General features: G+C 42.1%; 2 protein-coding genes across 2 annotated transcripts; both read left to right on the forward strand.

Moving 5' to 3' along the window:
- Positions 1-5,075: 5,075 nt before the first annotated feature.
- On the forward strand, positions 5,076-11,995 carry LOC306708067 (gasdermin-E-like). The gene is made up of 10 exons (XM_079175759.1): positions 5,076-5,220; positions 6,661-6,892; positions 7,004-7,196; positions 7,508-7,685; positions 8,027-8,141; positions 8,567-8,704; positions 9,618-9,739; positions 10,001-10,148; positions 10,271-10,341; positions 10,641-11,995. Exons 2-10 carry the CDS (start codon positions 6,679-6,681, stop codon positions 10,872-10,874), a joined length of 1,413 nt encoding a protein of 470 aa, XP_079031885.1. The 5' UTR covers positions 5,076-5,220; positions 6,661-6,678; the 3' UTR covers positions 10,875-11,995.
- Positions 11,996-12,915: 920 nt separating this feature from the next.
- Positions 12,916-16,078, forward strand: nup42 (nucleoporin 42; the record flags this gene model as incomplete). The annotated part of the gene is made up of 8 exons (XM_079176297.1): positions 12,916-13,114; positions 13,582-13,703; positions 13,737-14,110; positions 14,209-14,297; positions 14,385-14,461; positions 14,551-14,637; positions 14,739-14,835; positions 15,140-16,078. 8 exons carry the CDS (start codon positions 12,916-12,918, stop codon positions 15,688-15,690), a joined length of 1,596 nt encoding a protein of 531 aa, XP_079032423.1. The 3' UTR covers positions 15,691-16,078.

A 16,078-nucleotide genomic window follows, 5' to 3' on the forward strand; every position in this document is an offset into this window, starting at 1 on the left:
ATTTATAATACTTGTTTTGATCATGTTTTACTATGTCTCTTGTTTGCACTATCCACTATGCTGCTGTAATCCTGTAAATGTCCCCGCTGCGGGACTAATAAAGGATTATCTTATTTTATCTTTACAAGACAAGTTTTGTCCGTCTGCATGCTTGAAGGCCCACCGTGAGCCGAAACGTCTCCACAGGCTGAGAGGACATCCAGCTGACATGAGAAGCAAGAGCCTGAAGGAGCCTCTTCTTGTACCACAAATATGATTTAGATCTTTGAATCTTTCCCATCAGATCGCTCCCTTGTAACTGTGCCGGTTCTGCCTCTTGCTCTGGCCTTGTGTTCCTGACTCGTCCTGTAGCCCCAACTTCCGATGCACCAACGTGCTGCAGATTTGTTCCAGCAACTATTTATAGAAAGCGTCATAAAGAAATAAAAGAATGATATGAAAGACATTTTTGAAACTGGCAAAACATGCCATAATGACCCCTGCAACTACAAAGGGGGTGGTGACGAGATGATTCGGCACCCCGCTGAGAGAGAAAGATGGAGACGAAGAAAAATGGTTCAAGCCGAACCTCCATGAAAAATGCTGAGCGGTGTGTAAATCTTTTGAACCAAATTGAATGTATAGTCGCAAACGTCGAATTTAATTGATGAGTCACTGATTCTACCTCATTCTTCCTTTTCATTCATGTGTGGATCATAGTTATTCATTGTACTCTTCATCATATTCTTTATTCATTTTATCGTTTATTCATTTATTTGCTGTATAATAGTTTAGTTGTGTAGTCCAATAAATATTTAATTTATAAAGAACTTGATCATTTGATTTGTGTGCATATAAAATGCCACTGTACACTATGACAATAACTCTGCAGCAACCCTGAGATTGAGATCGAATTAATTAATAAATGTTTCCGTATTTTTCCAAAATTCGGTGGTGTCCTAAATTTAGTCTAATGTTCAATTCTGTTATTTAAACTAATGGTGTCTTCTGGCAGAAGCGGAGTACCATCATTCTTCTTTTTTAAAACAAATTCAAATTTCTGTTTCATAAATATTCACTACATATTTTGGTATTATTTATTACAACTGCCACAGGCTATAACACCATGCCAGTCCTAAAGTTGATGTCCTTCTGTTATTGCCTCTGCGTCTACAGCCTGGCCTTCTGAAAGATCTTCTGCACAGGACGCAGGTATTTCTCTGGGATGAGCTTCCTCTGCTGGTCAATTCCCTGGATCATCATCTGTCCATGGCGTCTGTGCAGAAAACATTTCCCATTCAGCAATTTAGTGTACAAGCACAATGCCAAGAAGGTTAGACAATTATGTCGGAGATTGAACAAACAAATATTCACAGGAGCTACATACTCTAAGACTATGTAAGATTTGGTGACCCACCTGACTTCCGGTGCAGCATCCACTGCCATCTTACTGACGGCAGTAAGGAAACGCTCTGTGAAGATCTTTCCGGATCTTAAGATCTGATCCATTCCAACTATGTCCACCAGCTGTCGGAGGTGCTGTGCTGTGCTCTCCCTCACTGCAATGCAAGTGTGACTGAGGAAAGACAAACACAAGAGAATGTAAAACAAATACCGTGACTTTGTTTCACTTCATTTATTTTGAATGCTGCGGCTATCACACTTCCTACTGAATTCTGATCAAATCCTCTCGTCTCACCTTAGCCCTGTATTGTATAGGACGCTCATGACTCTTCCAGGGCAGCAGCCCTTCACCAGTGCATCCAGGGCAAGGTTAGCCCGCTGGCGAACGAAGACATTGGTTGTCTTAGACAACTTCAGCAGCAGGGCGCGGCCCGTCCACTCTGCCTCGGTGTCCATGGCTCTCCTCAAGTGAACATGGAGCTCTCCTACTGTGTCCAATGCAGAACTGGCTACAGAAGAGCGCAGGTTATTCACCTAGATGGTAAATAAGAACATCAGTCAATACTTCAGTACAGGTACATGCACAAGTAGGCAAATGAGAACCTAATGCAACGTAAAGACTCAAGAGGAACAAAGAGGAAAAGGTCTACAATACCACTTTAATTAGGATCAGGCAGACTTCATGAAGCTTGCTCTGCAGTAGTGCTGGATGGTGTCGTGCCAGAGCTCGAACAGATTTCGATCCAGCAAGGTTTTCCTCCCTATGTTTAGATGACAAAATGATTGAACTCTGTTGGTCACTACTTTAGGAAAAATATGTTGTGTCCCTGTGTGTTGATGTCTTACCAGTCATCTGAGGTCAGCTGCTTGCAGCAGAGGGACAGACTCTTTGCAGGGTTGACCAAAGGCTGGAGGTCTTCCTGACCTGTGTCAGCTTTTTCAGAGCAGGGTTGTGGCCCACGATGAGGTCCTCTTTTGTTGGGTGGGACAGGAGGTGCTGGAGCCGTGGGTTTGACCGCACAGTGTTCTGTGGGCAGGGCGGGAGGTAATCGAACCTTGGCTGTCACCGCCTTGGTCCTTCTTGGGGCTGCTGGTGGTTGAGGTGAAGGATGGTGGAGCAGCTGGAACTTATCCAGTCTTTCCATTAATTGCTCCACCTTACTTTGAGCTGTCTGGAGCTTGCATCCATCAGCTACATCCTTTTCTGTTCAGATTAACAGCAACATAGCCATGCTTACACAAAACCTCTTAACTGTATCTTCATCAATAACCGTTCAAGTTCCCACAGAGAAAATCATTATCATTCAACGGTACATACCTGCTTGTCCAGGTTTTACAATCGGCACAGGGAGACGAGTCGGTCTTCTGGTTGCTGCTGTTGGAGGAGGAGCCGGGGTGAATTGGCTGATGGCCCTCAGCTGACTGGGAGTTTGCATGTCCACTGAGCTGAGGGAGGAATCTGGGCTTGGGTTCTCGTCTTCTTCTGTAATCTTAGCCAATTTACCGGATGGTATTTCCATCCGACTGCCCAGACACAGCTTCTTCTTTAAGAAGGGGTTCTCTTCTTGCAAAGTCTGTTTGGTCATGGACTTCCATCCCCTTTTGTTGTCCTCCAAAATGGGCCTGATCCTCCTTCCTCCCAGAGAGGATTCAGGGCTCCTTCTGGAAGCTTGGGGCTGAGGTAAAGGTAGAGTGTCATGCGGGACGAAGAATCCCAGTCTCTTCAGAACAGCGTCGGTTTGGGCTCTCTGGGTAGCACAGAACCTCTCTGTCTGTTGGATCTGTGCAGCTCTTTTAGCACTTTCAGCTCTCTCGATGTCCAGGATCCTGGACTGACTGCTGGAGCCACTGTGTCTCTCTGTTGGCTGTAACAAAGAAATATTTTTAGTTGTTAGTTGTCTTTATATTTTTGGTCTTCATGTAGTATGATTTGAAAGAGGGCTGGACGATATTGTGAAAATCAAATATCACAACATGTTTGAACAAATCCCTCGATTTCGATGTTGCAACAATATTGTAGGTTTGACCATTGGTGGTTTCACAAAATAGTTACAAAATGAGATTATCGATACGAAATAATAAGCATTGATGTGAATTTAATGACCGAGTGCATGCAAATAGTACAACAGCTTGAACAGTCTGGTAAGTTCAGAAAATGGTAACTTGTAATGCAACCTTTAAATCAAAGACAAGTCAACACTCTTGCCATGTTATGATTTTTTTTTATGATATAGGCTTACATCACAAATTCAATATATTATCTATTTATTGCCCAGCCCTATTTTGGAAATGTTTTTGCTTATAACCAACAGTAGTAGGTTGATAGAGTTAGTTACTTACATCACTCTTTTTGTTGAAGTGCTTCTTTTGCCATTTCAGGAAGATGTTTAATACCTCGCAAATAGACATGACGAACAGAAATATTCAACTAAATCATCACACAATTGCTGAACCAAAACTGAGAAGCTTCTCTCAACAGGATCAATATTAGTCTGACTGGATCTGAACTCTCCACTGCATAGAACATGAGCATGTTCTCAGGGATGCCATGGAACATTCTTATGGAATCCAATATGCAAATGAGATGTTCTGTGAAATCTATTCCTTGTCTTCTCATTGATGATAAAAAAAAAGATATACCTCAACTTGAAAATGATGACACCTTTTAGAGTTTGGTATATTCAAAATATCTGATCAGGTTTTCCTGCTGGTGGTGGCCATGTTCCTAAAGCAGCCTGTTACATACTGTTTGTGCACATGTGCTCCGTACAACAGAGCAACACACACATGACCATTTTATCTCTACATCTGAGAGACCACACCCCGTCAGCCTTGAAAAAGTTATCACCAGTGGGCACAAACCTAAATACACTCACCCACTCACACAATCTTCTAAAACCTTTCAATCTGAACTGCCACATGTTTTTTTCTGGGCACCGACAACAATTACACAAAATATGGTTTAATTTACTGTAAAGGGGAATACCATCCATTTGACTCACATATGTTTTTGAAAAGATGTTTTGACAGAAAGGTCAACACCTGCCACTCTTTCAGCATGATCTTAACATCTGACACTGCTCCAGGGACGATGGGTAAAGGGATTTAGATGCCTTGAGAGCTAAATGTGTGATTGAAAGTTAAATGATTTTCATTTTTCCCCGTGACAAAGTTACAAATGCAGGAGTTTTCTTATTAATAACCATACAAGAACGTTTACATATTTCACTTAACTGCACAGGAGGTGTGTTTGTCATTACATGATGTGGTCTAGCTGGTGGTGATGTGTCATATACCACGACTACTGGCCTACTTACGATTTACAATCAGATTAGTAGTGAAATGCAAATGACATGAATGAATAATAATAAGATTAGCAGGTATTTTCCCTCTTTATTCATTTCGAAAATCAAAGGCAAGTCTGTTCATGTCCTCCTGAAACACACATACACGCAGACACACACACACACACACACACAAATACCAGAGTTCATATGATCATAATTAACTCTCCAGTGAGAGTGGGAGGAGGAAGCGGTCTGTGTTCTCCTCTGTAAAGTCGATAACTGTTCAGTTAATCTCTCTCCCACCATTCGGCCGCAGCTCTCACCGAACACCACCGCTATCAGGGATTGCTTTTACCCTTTGGCCTAGTATTAACTTTATAGTAACACTGCGAGAGAAGTGTCACTGTTACATCAACAGGACTATTTTAGTCCCTGTTTGGAATACTTAGTCTACTTTTGCGCCTGGCAGCATCGGTGACATATTCCAGGACTGACAAACGGGGCGGACCTGAGCTCTGAACCTGAAGAGCTGTTTAACAAGTAATTTGAGGTAAGCGACAACTTCATTTACAAATGAGTCATTTATCACTGTTTGTGGGAGACATAAAACCAACTAAGGGACTCTAGGCTGACTCTAGTCCGCTCGAGATAACCAAAGTGGTCTGTTTTTTATGCTTTATGTTGGATTTTTCGGTAAAAACGTACTTTTTCCGTGATCTCCACTCTAATTCTTTAATTTCACACTCATAATCCGAGTCATGCGTCTTTAAGGCTCGTCCGCAGTTGACCTCACTGTGGAAGCACGCGCAGCTCTCAGTTACAGCAGCCTGGTTGCTTTTGTAGAAGTGGGCTGCCGGGAAACACACACGCGCGCGCTGGCACACTTGCAACTATGTGTGTGGTTGTGTTTCATTTGTACACACGCGGGATGGATGTTTTGGGGACATTACCAACTGTTTATACTGGCAAATATTTTAATGCAAATTTGTACTTTCTTCTACTTTATATGTATCTTTCATAGATAAGCATAGGAAACACTTTTCTAAAAAAAAAAGTATGGATTGGGGTCAGTTGTTTGCTTTATGGTGATTAGCCACTGAAGGTTTTTAAGGAACCATTATATTTACCGTTACATTACTGCTATATATTTCCTTATAGCATGGCATGTTACCATAACCACGTGTAATTTTAGTTCGAAATTTCCTCATGTTAAAATGTTATTCCTATTATCTTGTCTCTTTTCTCTGTAGTTTCCTTGGTCCAGATCACACTAAATTTAAAGAAATACAAACTCTTTAGAAACAGCATATTTGAGCTTTTGGAATTTGAGTTTGGGGTTAGGTAAAGGTCCCCACTGATGTTACGACAACTCTTTAATAATTCAGAGCAAATGGCACAACACACTGAAAACAGGTCAAGTCTACTGGAGTTTGTGTTGTTCACACGTGTGGGGAGGGGAATGCTTTCGATTTATCTCCCCAACCGGCCTCTTTTCTCTGTCCTCCAGCCAACGTTGCGTTCTTTTAGTTAACTCTAACATTTCTCAAACCAACAGGGGCAAAGCTCAATCTTTCTTCCATTCTTTCACTCTCTCTTCCCTCTCAGCACAAATCCCCCATCATGCCTGATTACATAAAATGTTTAAGCTATGAACGCTGAACCAGCAGAATTAGCCAGCCAGTTTGTGGTCACACTATTAACACTGGGGGACTTCCTTTAAGCCTTGTAAGTCACTGCCAACTGTTGACTGCAGGGTCATGTGGGGATACGTGGTGCACCACACACGGTCTGATTGGCTTCATTTGGACTTCTCAAACTTGCAAGTTATCTAGAGGGGGAAATTGGGGAGAATACCAACTGGAAATCACCCTTCGTGGTTTATTAGTTGGGTACCAGCACTCCAGGGCCCTGTTTGTTCTCATTGCCTTCCTGTGGAAAAAATGAAAAATAAGCTGAAAATTGAGTCTCTCAATTGGATCTCTGTCTGCAGTCCTCATCAACCGAAGCCATGTTTTCCAAAGCCACTGCCAACTTCCTCCGTCAGATTGACCCGGAAGGAAGCCTCATCCACGTGTCCCGAGTAAATGACTCAAAGAAACTGGTTCCCATGGCACTGGTCGTCAAACGCAAGCGCATCTGGTTCTGGAAGAGTCCCAAGTACCACCCGACAGACGGCTTCACCCTCAACGACTTGTTGCAAGGCGACGAGGTGCTCAGTCCTGGTATGTAGGTGTGCACATACATACTGCCGTGAATAGAAATGGCTCAAGCTATATGAATGTTTATATTATTATTTTTTATATATTTCCCCCACACACCACTTGTGTTGTCAGATGTGTCTGAGACAGAATTCCTGACCTACAAGGGGACGTTTCGAGACAATCTCTCTGGGAAAGTGGACTCAGAGGCTGGCTATGCCAGCGTCACACTGGAAGGACGGGCCTCGTCCAAGCTCCAGTCATGTTTTGGCAACCTGAAGAAAGAGGAATTGATTGTGAAGAAGCTGTTACTAGACTCCAGCAGCAGGTGCTAAATAATTCCTTTCTTGATTATTTGCACATTGTGACAGAATAATGACTTCATTATTAATGTGATGAGTACTCTATAAATGTAATTAGACATCAGGCATTTGACACCTGAGACCAGTAACATGCAAACCACAGAGATCAGCCGTGTCATCTTACTTAAATATACTGCACTGGATCTGTCCTGGTTCTTTGTGTTGTTTCTCAATGTGAACGCACTCATAGCTGACTGATAATGACAACACCTTAATGTTACACACATACACTACATTTCCATTGTGGAGTCATAAAAACAGTCTCTCTTCTTATCAGGCTGGTGGACATGCAGAATCCGCTGGTGCAGCAGCTGGAGAAGCGAGCTGACGTGCTGGCAGTGGTGAAGGAGAGGATTCTGACCACAGACTCCTGCTCCATCACCCAGACGAAAAGTGAGCAGTGCACCTTTCAGGGGATTCTCGGGCTGCTGGGCATGCTGGGGAACTCTGTTAAGGTGGGTGTGGGGGGTGAGTTTGAGTGTGTGTGTTTTAGGAAATTCAGAAAACATGTAAAATAGCTTGCTAGAGTTTCAGTTTGATGTCAATTTATGATTTACAGGTTTGTTATGGGAATTTCTTATTGATATCTGAAGTAACAGATAGTTGTTATTATTAATAAAATTGTTATTAGTGTCATATTCTGGGGGAAAGATTGAATATTTGTGTTTGTCACGTCACGCCGTTCAAATATTTTCAATCCAAAAACATTTCTGTCTGATTTAAAATCACCAGATTTAAAAATCATACTTCTGATTCTGATTCTGTATTTGTGTGTATTGTATATGTGTGTTATCAGGTGAAGGACAGCAACAACATTGAGGCGGAAAGCGATGTTTCCGTGGAGATCCCCTCTGGTACAGTCATTGCTTACAGCGTCCTGGAACTGGAGATTAAAAAAGATGGGCACTATGGTGAGTTTGTGCATGTGCGCGCTTGGGTGTGTGTGTGTGTCATAGAGTGTGTGAGCTTACTGAGAGGCGGGACTGACGGAAACGTGAACGCATGAATTACAATGTCACTTCTCTATCCTCTCCGATTCCACCGACTCTTTGACACACTGTTCTGCTTTAGCTTTGCATCTTAAATATTGTGCACACTTACATGTGCAAATAGCAGTTACATTAAATATGGCAAAGAATAGGGAAGCCGAGCAGATGGTTAAGCAAATATCACCACTTCATAGGAATAGCCGTAGTTCCTCATTTGTAGCATCCCACGGGCTGATGTTCATTGATGTGTTTTGATTGTGTCTTTACTTTATATGTTTGTGCACCTGTGGGCACATGCATCCATTTGACCCTATGTGTGATATCTATGACGTTGTGTGTATTTTCAGTTATTTGCCTACAACCTGGCACAATAGGAGGCATTGAGGCCGACTCGCCTGAGTCCTGGCCATCCCATGATTCCTTGGATGCGGTGGACGGAGGGTGCAATGGGAAGATGGTTTCGGATAAAGTAGCTTTGCCAAATGGTTTGTGTCCATTCATTCATACGTTTAGCCACTTACTCATTGAATAACTAACTAAATAACTCTTTTTTTTTTGTGAGGAAGTGAAACACATTAGAGGAATGATGGAAATCAAATAGCTTCCCTTTTTTTCTAACAGATGAAATTGTGGATTGAAGGAAATGTTTAGATTGGTTATTTGTTCTGAAATATATTGACCAGCCTCAGTAGCAAAGCCTGTAACTTAAACTATACCTATAATACATATGAGCATGGAATTATTGCAACTTTAAAGACAGTACTAAGGTGTTTTTATTAGTCTGTCATTGACGGTAATGTACACCTCTTTATACAGTGATAGAAATAGGATCTGATAATTTTGCCAAATAGTCAGTTTTCCACTCTCAGATTTCCAAATACAGGATGGTACAACCCCGTCCAACTCACCCACTCGGCTGTGATATGACATATCAGTTGTTACCCACCCGAAACGAAAAACGAGAACAAAGTCGAAGATGGCACACCCCTGCTGTTACACAATCCTCTAAATTTGCTCTCAATCTGCAGTTAATCTGCTCCTGCATTTCAGTCTGCATCAATATCTTCATGGTGATAAAAATGAATCATGCTTTTTTTTGGAGAATAAGAAGATTCTTGGGATAAGCCAGAATTTTTACAGCAATAAAAGAGTGCAACTTTTGAGTTAGGTCAATTCAAATGTGTTCAAGAATTATGGTAATAGGTTGAGCCGACAACAACTCTGTAACTGTTTGTAAGAAAACAGTGTAATATCAAAACAACGAATGGTTGTATTAGTATTTATATGCCACGTTTGGTGATTGAATACTATGAAAAATGTGTTTGGAAGGATGGATGTGCAGCATGTTGGTGTAGCGTCAGTTTCAAATCTGATGCAGTGTCTCCCGGTCTCCTACAGGATCACAGGAGATGGACCTCTCTCCTCTAGCAGAGCTCCCCCAGTCACCTCGATGGGCCTTGTTCAAGAGACTCCAAGAGACTCTGAGGAACAGAACCGCTCTGTCTTATATGGAGTGTCTGGTGAGTGGCACACTAACATGACCCCGACACCAACACACCACAGGTCTGTTGTGGCCACGAGTCGGTTTTGGCTCACCTCTACAGGGGACATGTGGTACAACTAAACTTACCCCAATGGACAGTCACCCAAAACCTTTCTATTTTAATTAATGACAGTATATCGGCAAACATCTGTGACACTAGTTTGAACCACCATTCCCTTTTTCTTTTACATTTTGGATTTTCTCCATTTGGCCTCCTCTTTGTGTCTCTCTCTGTTAGCTGGAAGAGTTGTGCAGTGGTGAAACACTCGATATAGCCAAGCATGAAGAACTGTCGGAGAGTCAGAGAAGATCCCTGTCAGTCCTACTGGACAGCCAGGACCCTGCCCGCCTAAACGCAGCTCACCTGTTGGTCAGTGCCATGGAAGGTGAGGGTGAACTCTCGACTGAATAGGGCAACATTTTCCCTCAGTGCTTAGAGCCAAACAAAGGTAGTACTCAAACGTAGTTTTCTGCAGGTTAACCTTGTTGTGTTTTATTGTTTTTGTAGAGTTGCCTGATCAAACTCTGAGCCTCTTGAGCGAGAGCTGCCCTGATTTTCTGGAGGCCTTCGACGCACTGGTTAGTTCACTAGTTTAATTCACTGCACACTGTTGACTGCATGAGTTGAAATTATTATTATTATTATTGACACTAAACACTAAATATGAAGCTATAGCAATAAGGCAGTTAGCTTAGCTTAGCTTAGCTGTAGCTTACAGACATGAGAGAAGTATTAATCCTGAAGCGAAAAAGCAAAGTTCTCAAAATGTCGGACGATTCCTTAAGAGCAAAGTAAGATTCAAGCCTTCATGGCTTTGCAAAGAGCTAGACATCTTTTTGTCAATCATCCATCCATGTATTAATATCTCTCTCACCAGATGTGCAGGTTACAGAAGAGCAGCGATCCTCTCTCCATCCAGTGTCTTCCGGTCCCGCTGCAAGACAAACAGGCCTTCCAACTGGCCGAGCAGCTGTTCAGCTCCACCAATGAGACACTGAAGAGAGACAGCCACAAGCTGTGGAAGGAGACAGGAACTGAAGCAGGGGTTCTCCCATTGGTCCTCAGTCTCAGCATACAGGGATTGTCCCTGCTGTGCAAAGGGCTAAAGTAGCGGTAGTGTCTGCATGAGCACTTTTTTCGTGTATATTTACTCCATTTCTTTCTTTATTGGGAAGTTTATTGGGATAAAATCTTATCCTATCATTATCGTTATGGATGTTTTCATATTGTTTACTATTTTTTTTATGTATCATATATATATAGATATATATACATATATCTATATATAAACATATATTATTATATATTATTATAATATATATATAATTCCTATATATTTTTATGACTTAAGCATATTTTTGTATGAAAAATAAATATATATATATTTTATGTAATGAATTCTTATACTTGTCTCACTCTTTTATAGCTTGTAAACCATGAAGGAGGTTTTTATTTGATCAGGCACCTTACATAAATATGTCCCAACAAACTATTTATGTACAAGTATTTTTGTATAAATCCAGTTTTACTGCTTTTATTTATAAATGTTCTCGCTCACTCTGAAAATGTGTGTTGTTCATCAATGGGCTGCGGAAATTCAGTGATCCACTGTAAATGCATGGTGGTTCAGCTAAAAAAACATTTGTATATCTTTTAGCTCAAGAAATATTTAAAAATGGTCGATTTTAAGTTTTCCAAATATGTAAAATTTGATGCATGCCGACAGTACACACAATGATAACATTTATACATTCATGCTGTTTGCTGAAAACTGTGTTGCACGCATATTCTTGCTGGAATCTTTATTTTAAATGAAGCTGCTTTGTATTGCTGCAACAGGTTTGCTGTTAGACAATTCAAATTATCATGAAAACTATATATTCAACATTCCCTAAAATACAGTTTAATGAAGCTACCGGTGCCATGTCCTTACTGACACTTTCCTATTTGTCCATTAACATTCTAATGTATTGTTGATTAGGAAAAAAAACACGTTTTACTATATACTGTGTTTATACATTTCTGTCTCTGTGTTATCACTCTATCGAAGTGTATCTCTTTTGTCTTACAGAAATGGAAAATAAAGCTTTTTTATATTGCATGAGAGGTATATCCCAAAGATTAAGAAATGTGTTGCAAAATGACAAATTGCATTCATTTTTCTTGGAAATATTTAAGTAAATGTTTACTTTTGAGGTTAAGTCCTCTGCTCTGTCAAAAAGCTGTAAACAATAAAACTTTCATTTTATTTGTATTGAAAGTCTTTGCTCATTTTAAGATTGATATTTGTATGACTAAGATCACAAGCAGCATTTGTTTGATAGTGTCAACATATTCATTATCATGCAAGTTGGATTTACTGTAGAGTTTAGAAAACTCAGGAAACTTCCTGCAAAGCTCTGCTCAATTCAAGTCTAGTCTAGTCAGCCAGAATAATGGCACACCTGTATGGGCCTGCAGGTCATTTCATTAAGCTCAAAGCACACTATAGAACAAGGCCTATTTTAAGACTTTTCCCTCCTTCTTGATGAATTAGAAAATGTTTTTGGACTTACTAAAAACAGAAAATTAACTAATTATAATATAATAATAATAACTAATATTACAATATTCGCTGCCGGACTATGAAACAGATAATCTAAGCTTGATAATCACATGTTGTATATTTTTTGAAGTGAAGTGTGACCTTCTAACAATGTATGATCTGAAGAAACTAAATTCCTGCTCCTAAAAACATCATGGTCAGTTGAAGAACGGACGTAGTGTGTATTTTCTAATAGTGAAACAGGAGTGACCTAAACGCCTTGGGCTACTTTACATTAACAACTACCACGCAGGGTCGCTGTGGTCAATGTTAAGCTTTTTTTTATTATTTATTTGTATACTTTATTTCAAATTAGTTAAAAATACAATAATCAGTAATATTTCAAAAACAATCAGGTACATATAATAATACTTAGATACTTACAAAAAGCTAATGAACGAATTAAACATAAACGTATTCGCCATTAGGCCGGATGTGCAGGATCGTGACCGATGACGTACATCTCCTGCGACAACAACCTGTGCCTCTTCGCGAGCTGCTTCGCACGAAAACATTGGGAGCTCGGATAAGAAACGCTGTATTTGAAACGACCAAACGCGGTGTAGGAATGCCCGTGTGCAATTTCTTTATTCAGGGCCGTTGTCGTTACGGCGACAAATGTTGGAATGAGCATCCGAGAGGAGGAGGAGGAGGAGGAGGAAGCAGAGGAGGAGGTGGTGGAGGATACAACAACAGCTACAACTCTCCTGCTCAGCAGCAGCAGCAGCAGCAGCCTAGAGGAGGAGGAGGTGGAAGTGGAGGTGGAGGTAACGTCAAGGAGCTATAAGTACAGCTAAACCTAAACTTGTCAAAGTATTTACGTGACGTTAACTGGTCTCCTTTTATGTAGCTTAACGTTTGTTGACATTACTCCAGGACCCAGAAGCTAGGTTAGGTTTCTGAGTCACGGTAACATTTCTAGCAAGTTAAGCATTTAGGTACTTCATCTAAACTACTTTACATCAATAAGACACAACATTAGACCCTCTCAGTATAGTACAAATGACCTGAGACTGTCGGTGCTGGGACACACACACAGTAATTGAGCTGAACTAAGGGAACAACAGAGGGACATGTCTCTTTCAGGACAGACAGACATGCTTTAGGTGTCATACATACAGAGTCGACAGAAGTGCCACTAGTTGAGTTACAATATTACAAAAGAACGATTGTCATGGTTTAACATCAACCCCCCCTCGTTATTGACTAGTTTTGGTGTGCATGTTGGTTTCAGGTTTTGGAAACAGAGTTTGGGTGAATCCTTCTCAGCAAAAAGGAGGCTATATCCAGCCTTCGTCTTTCTCCTCTCATGGAACTGAGGAATGGGGTCGAGCAGGAAGTGGAGGAGCTGACTGGGGTCGAGAAGAAGGAGGAGGAGGAGGAGGAGGAGGAGGGAATGACTGGGGCCGAGGAGGAGGAGGAGGAGGTGGAGGTGGTGGGAATGACTGGGGCCGAGGAGGAGGAGGAGGAGGAGGAGGGAATGACTGGGGCCGAGGAGGAGGAAGAGGAGGAGGGAATGACTGGGGCCGAGGAGGAAGAGGAGGAGGAGGAGGGAATGACTGGGGCCGAGGGGGAGGAGGAGGAGGTGGTGGTGAAGGGAATGACTGGGGCCAAGGAGGAGGAGGAGGGAGAAGAGATAACGTGAGCTTCTCTGCTCAAAACAGATTTTCAGCGCTTGTTCCTCCCAGTACCTTTGAAACGGGAGGGGGAGGAGGAGGAGGACAGCAGGTGCCAGCCGGTGAGGAAGATGATGACAAAAAACTGTGAGTCTTTTTGTATTTTTTTCAGTTGTGCAGCACAACAATATTGAATCTTGTCATCAGGAATTCATTCATGTGACGTCTGTCTCACGGTCACGCAGGGAGAACATCCAGATGGACATGGATATTTGGGAGAGCTCGGGGCAGTGGGGCTTTTCCTGTTATTCTAGCTTGAAGGCACCTTTATCTGGTCTGTATCAAACACAATTGATTACATGATTCCTGTTGTTATTTGTAGACACTAGACCTGATTATGTTTGGTATATCTTGTCTACAGGTTTCACTGATCTCTCTCCAGAAGAGCTCCGGTTGGAGTATTACTCCACAAGAGCTTCAGGAGATCTGCAGAGCTACGTGAGTGTACCGTCACGCATTCATCTCACTCCTGATATTGGTTTGTTTGTTTGTTGTTAGTCTAAGGAACTCCTGATTCATTTGTTCAGGTTAATGGTATAAATCAGCTGCTCACCCAGTGGAGAAGCAGAGTGCAGGAACTGAAGGTTATGAATCCAGCCACTCGCGTAGCTTTGGTGAGACACAGACACACACAGTTACTGTCACAATGCTCCCATCTATTATGACGAAGGACAAAAATACAGTAAACATGTTTTGATATTCACTTTTCTTGCAGCTCGCAGAGATAAACAACCCAGCACCTCAGGCAGCTTCGAGTGGCTTTGGTTCGGCGACCGGATTTGGATCGGCTACATCCAGCTTGGAAAGCAAAGGTGAAGATTAAGTATTGTTTTATTGTGACAGTAGAGGGGTAAAGCAATAGTTTAGGAAACCTTTTCTTCTTGAAACGTATCAACAGAGACTCCTGCTCCCTGCCAAGAAATAGTCAGTTGTTTTATTCACACTTTGGCTTTTGTATGGATTAAAGAAAACAAAATATAACGCGTTAAATAGTGCACACACACGCAAGAAAGAACTGTTGCTTTAAAGTATCCCTCACCTCTCATGTCCTGCCTGAATATTCTGATCAGGTAAATAAATTGCTCATGTGTAAAATGTTTCTTTCTGACCATCTAGGCTTTGGGGCTCCAGCACCGGCCGCGGCCAACACGTTCAGCTTTGCTGCTCCAAGCAGTGGATTTGGTTCCTCGGCGGCACCGCCGCCCCCCTCCTCCGCAGGTTTTGGCAGTGCCTCAGCGCCTCCTACACAGCCTCCCTCCGGGTTTGGTTCCTCCACTGCAGCCTCCTCGGCGCTCAGTGCTGCTGCTTCTTTCTCCTTCGCTGCTCCGTCCACCGACAAGCCGGCAGCTGCTTCGGGATTCGGCGCCGCCTCTGGGTTCAATTTCACCTCGACACCAAACACCGGGGGAGGATTTGGGAGCGGTTTCGGTGCCGAAGCGCCGGCCTCGGCCGGAAGCGGCAGCATTTTTGGACGGGCGAGTGAAGGGTTTGGGAAGACAGCTGCTCCTCCTGCAGCAGGAGCGGGGTCTGCCGGCGGGGCGTCGGACAGTCTGTTTTCACACGAGAGCAATATGACTTCAGAGGAACTGAATCAGTTCAAGGCCAAGAGGTTCACTCTAGGCCAGATTCCTCTAAAGCCTCCCCCAGTCGACATGCTGGTGGTATGATGCTGTAGGACAAATTCACAGGGTTTTTCAAAATAAACAGATAATTTATACAAAGTAAAACTGTTCTTCTGCATATAGTGCTTCTATCAAACGAAAGTCATAATTCAACTTTTTTAAGATATGGCTAATGTTTGTTGTACTAATACTTCAGATCAATTCCAGCAGGTAAAACTTTCTGCGGTTCCATTAATGATGTTTGTGTTTATGCAACAGCTGTAGAATACATAGCACATATTTTTAGATAGAGCTCTATTTTCGAATGATTGTCTTTCGGGATTGTTCTGAATCGGTTTGCCAATTTGACCTTCCCCCATTTGTAAAGAGGCTGATAGGAAACAGATCAGTTGATGAGCAACGTTTCTGAAGGTTTATTTGCATGATAATGTGA

The sequence above is a fragment of the Pholis gunnellus genome (genome assembly GCF_910591455.1).
Source record: "Pholis gunnellus genome assembly, chromosome: 16".
Lineage (NCBI taxonomy): Eukaryota > Metazoa > Chordata > Actinopteri > Perciformes > Pholidae > Pholis > Pholis gunnellus.

What these genes read in the sequence shown, in the direction of transcription:
- LOC306708067 (XM_079175759.1), top strand. Translation starts at nt 6,679, where the DNA reads ATGTTTTCCAAAGCCACTGCCAACTTCCTCCGTCAGATTGACCCGGAA. An exon ending in TTACTAGACTCCAGCAGCAG is followed by an intron (nt 7,197 to 7,507) that starts GTGCTAAATAAT and finishes TCTTCTTATCAG; the next exon opens with GCTGGTGGACATGCAGAATC. An exon ending in GTTGGTCAGTGCCATGGAAG is followed by an intron (nt 10,149 to 10,270) that starts GTGAGGGTGAAC and finishes TTGTTTTTGTAG; the next exon opens with AGTTGCCTGATCAAACTCTG.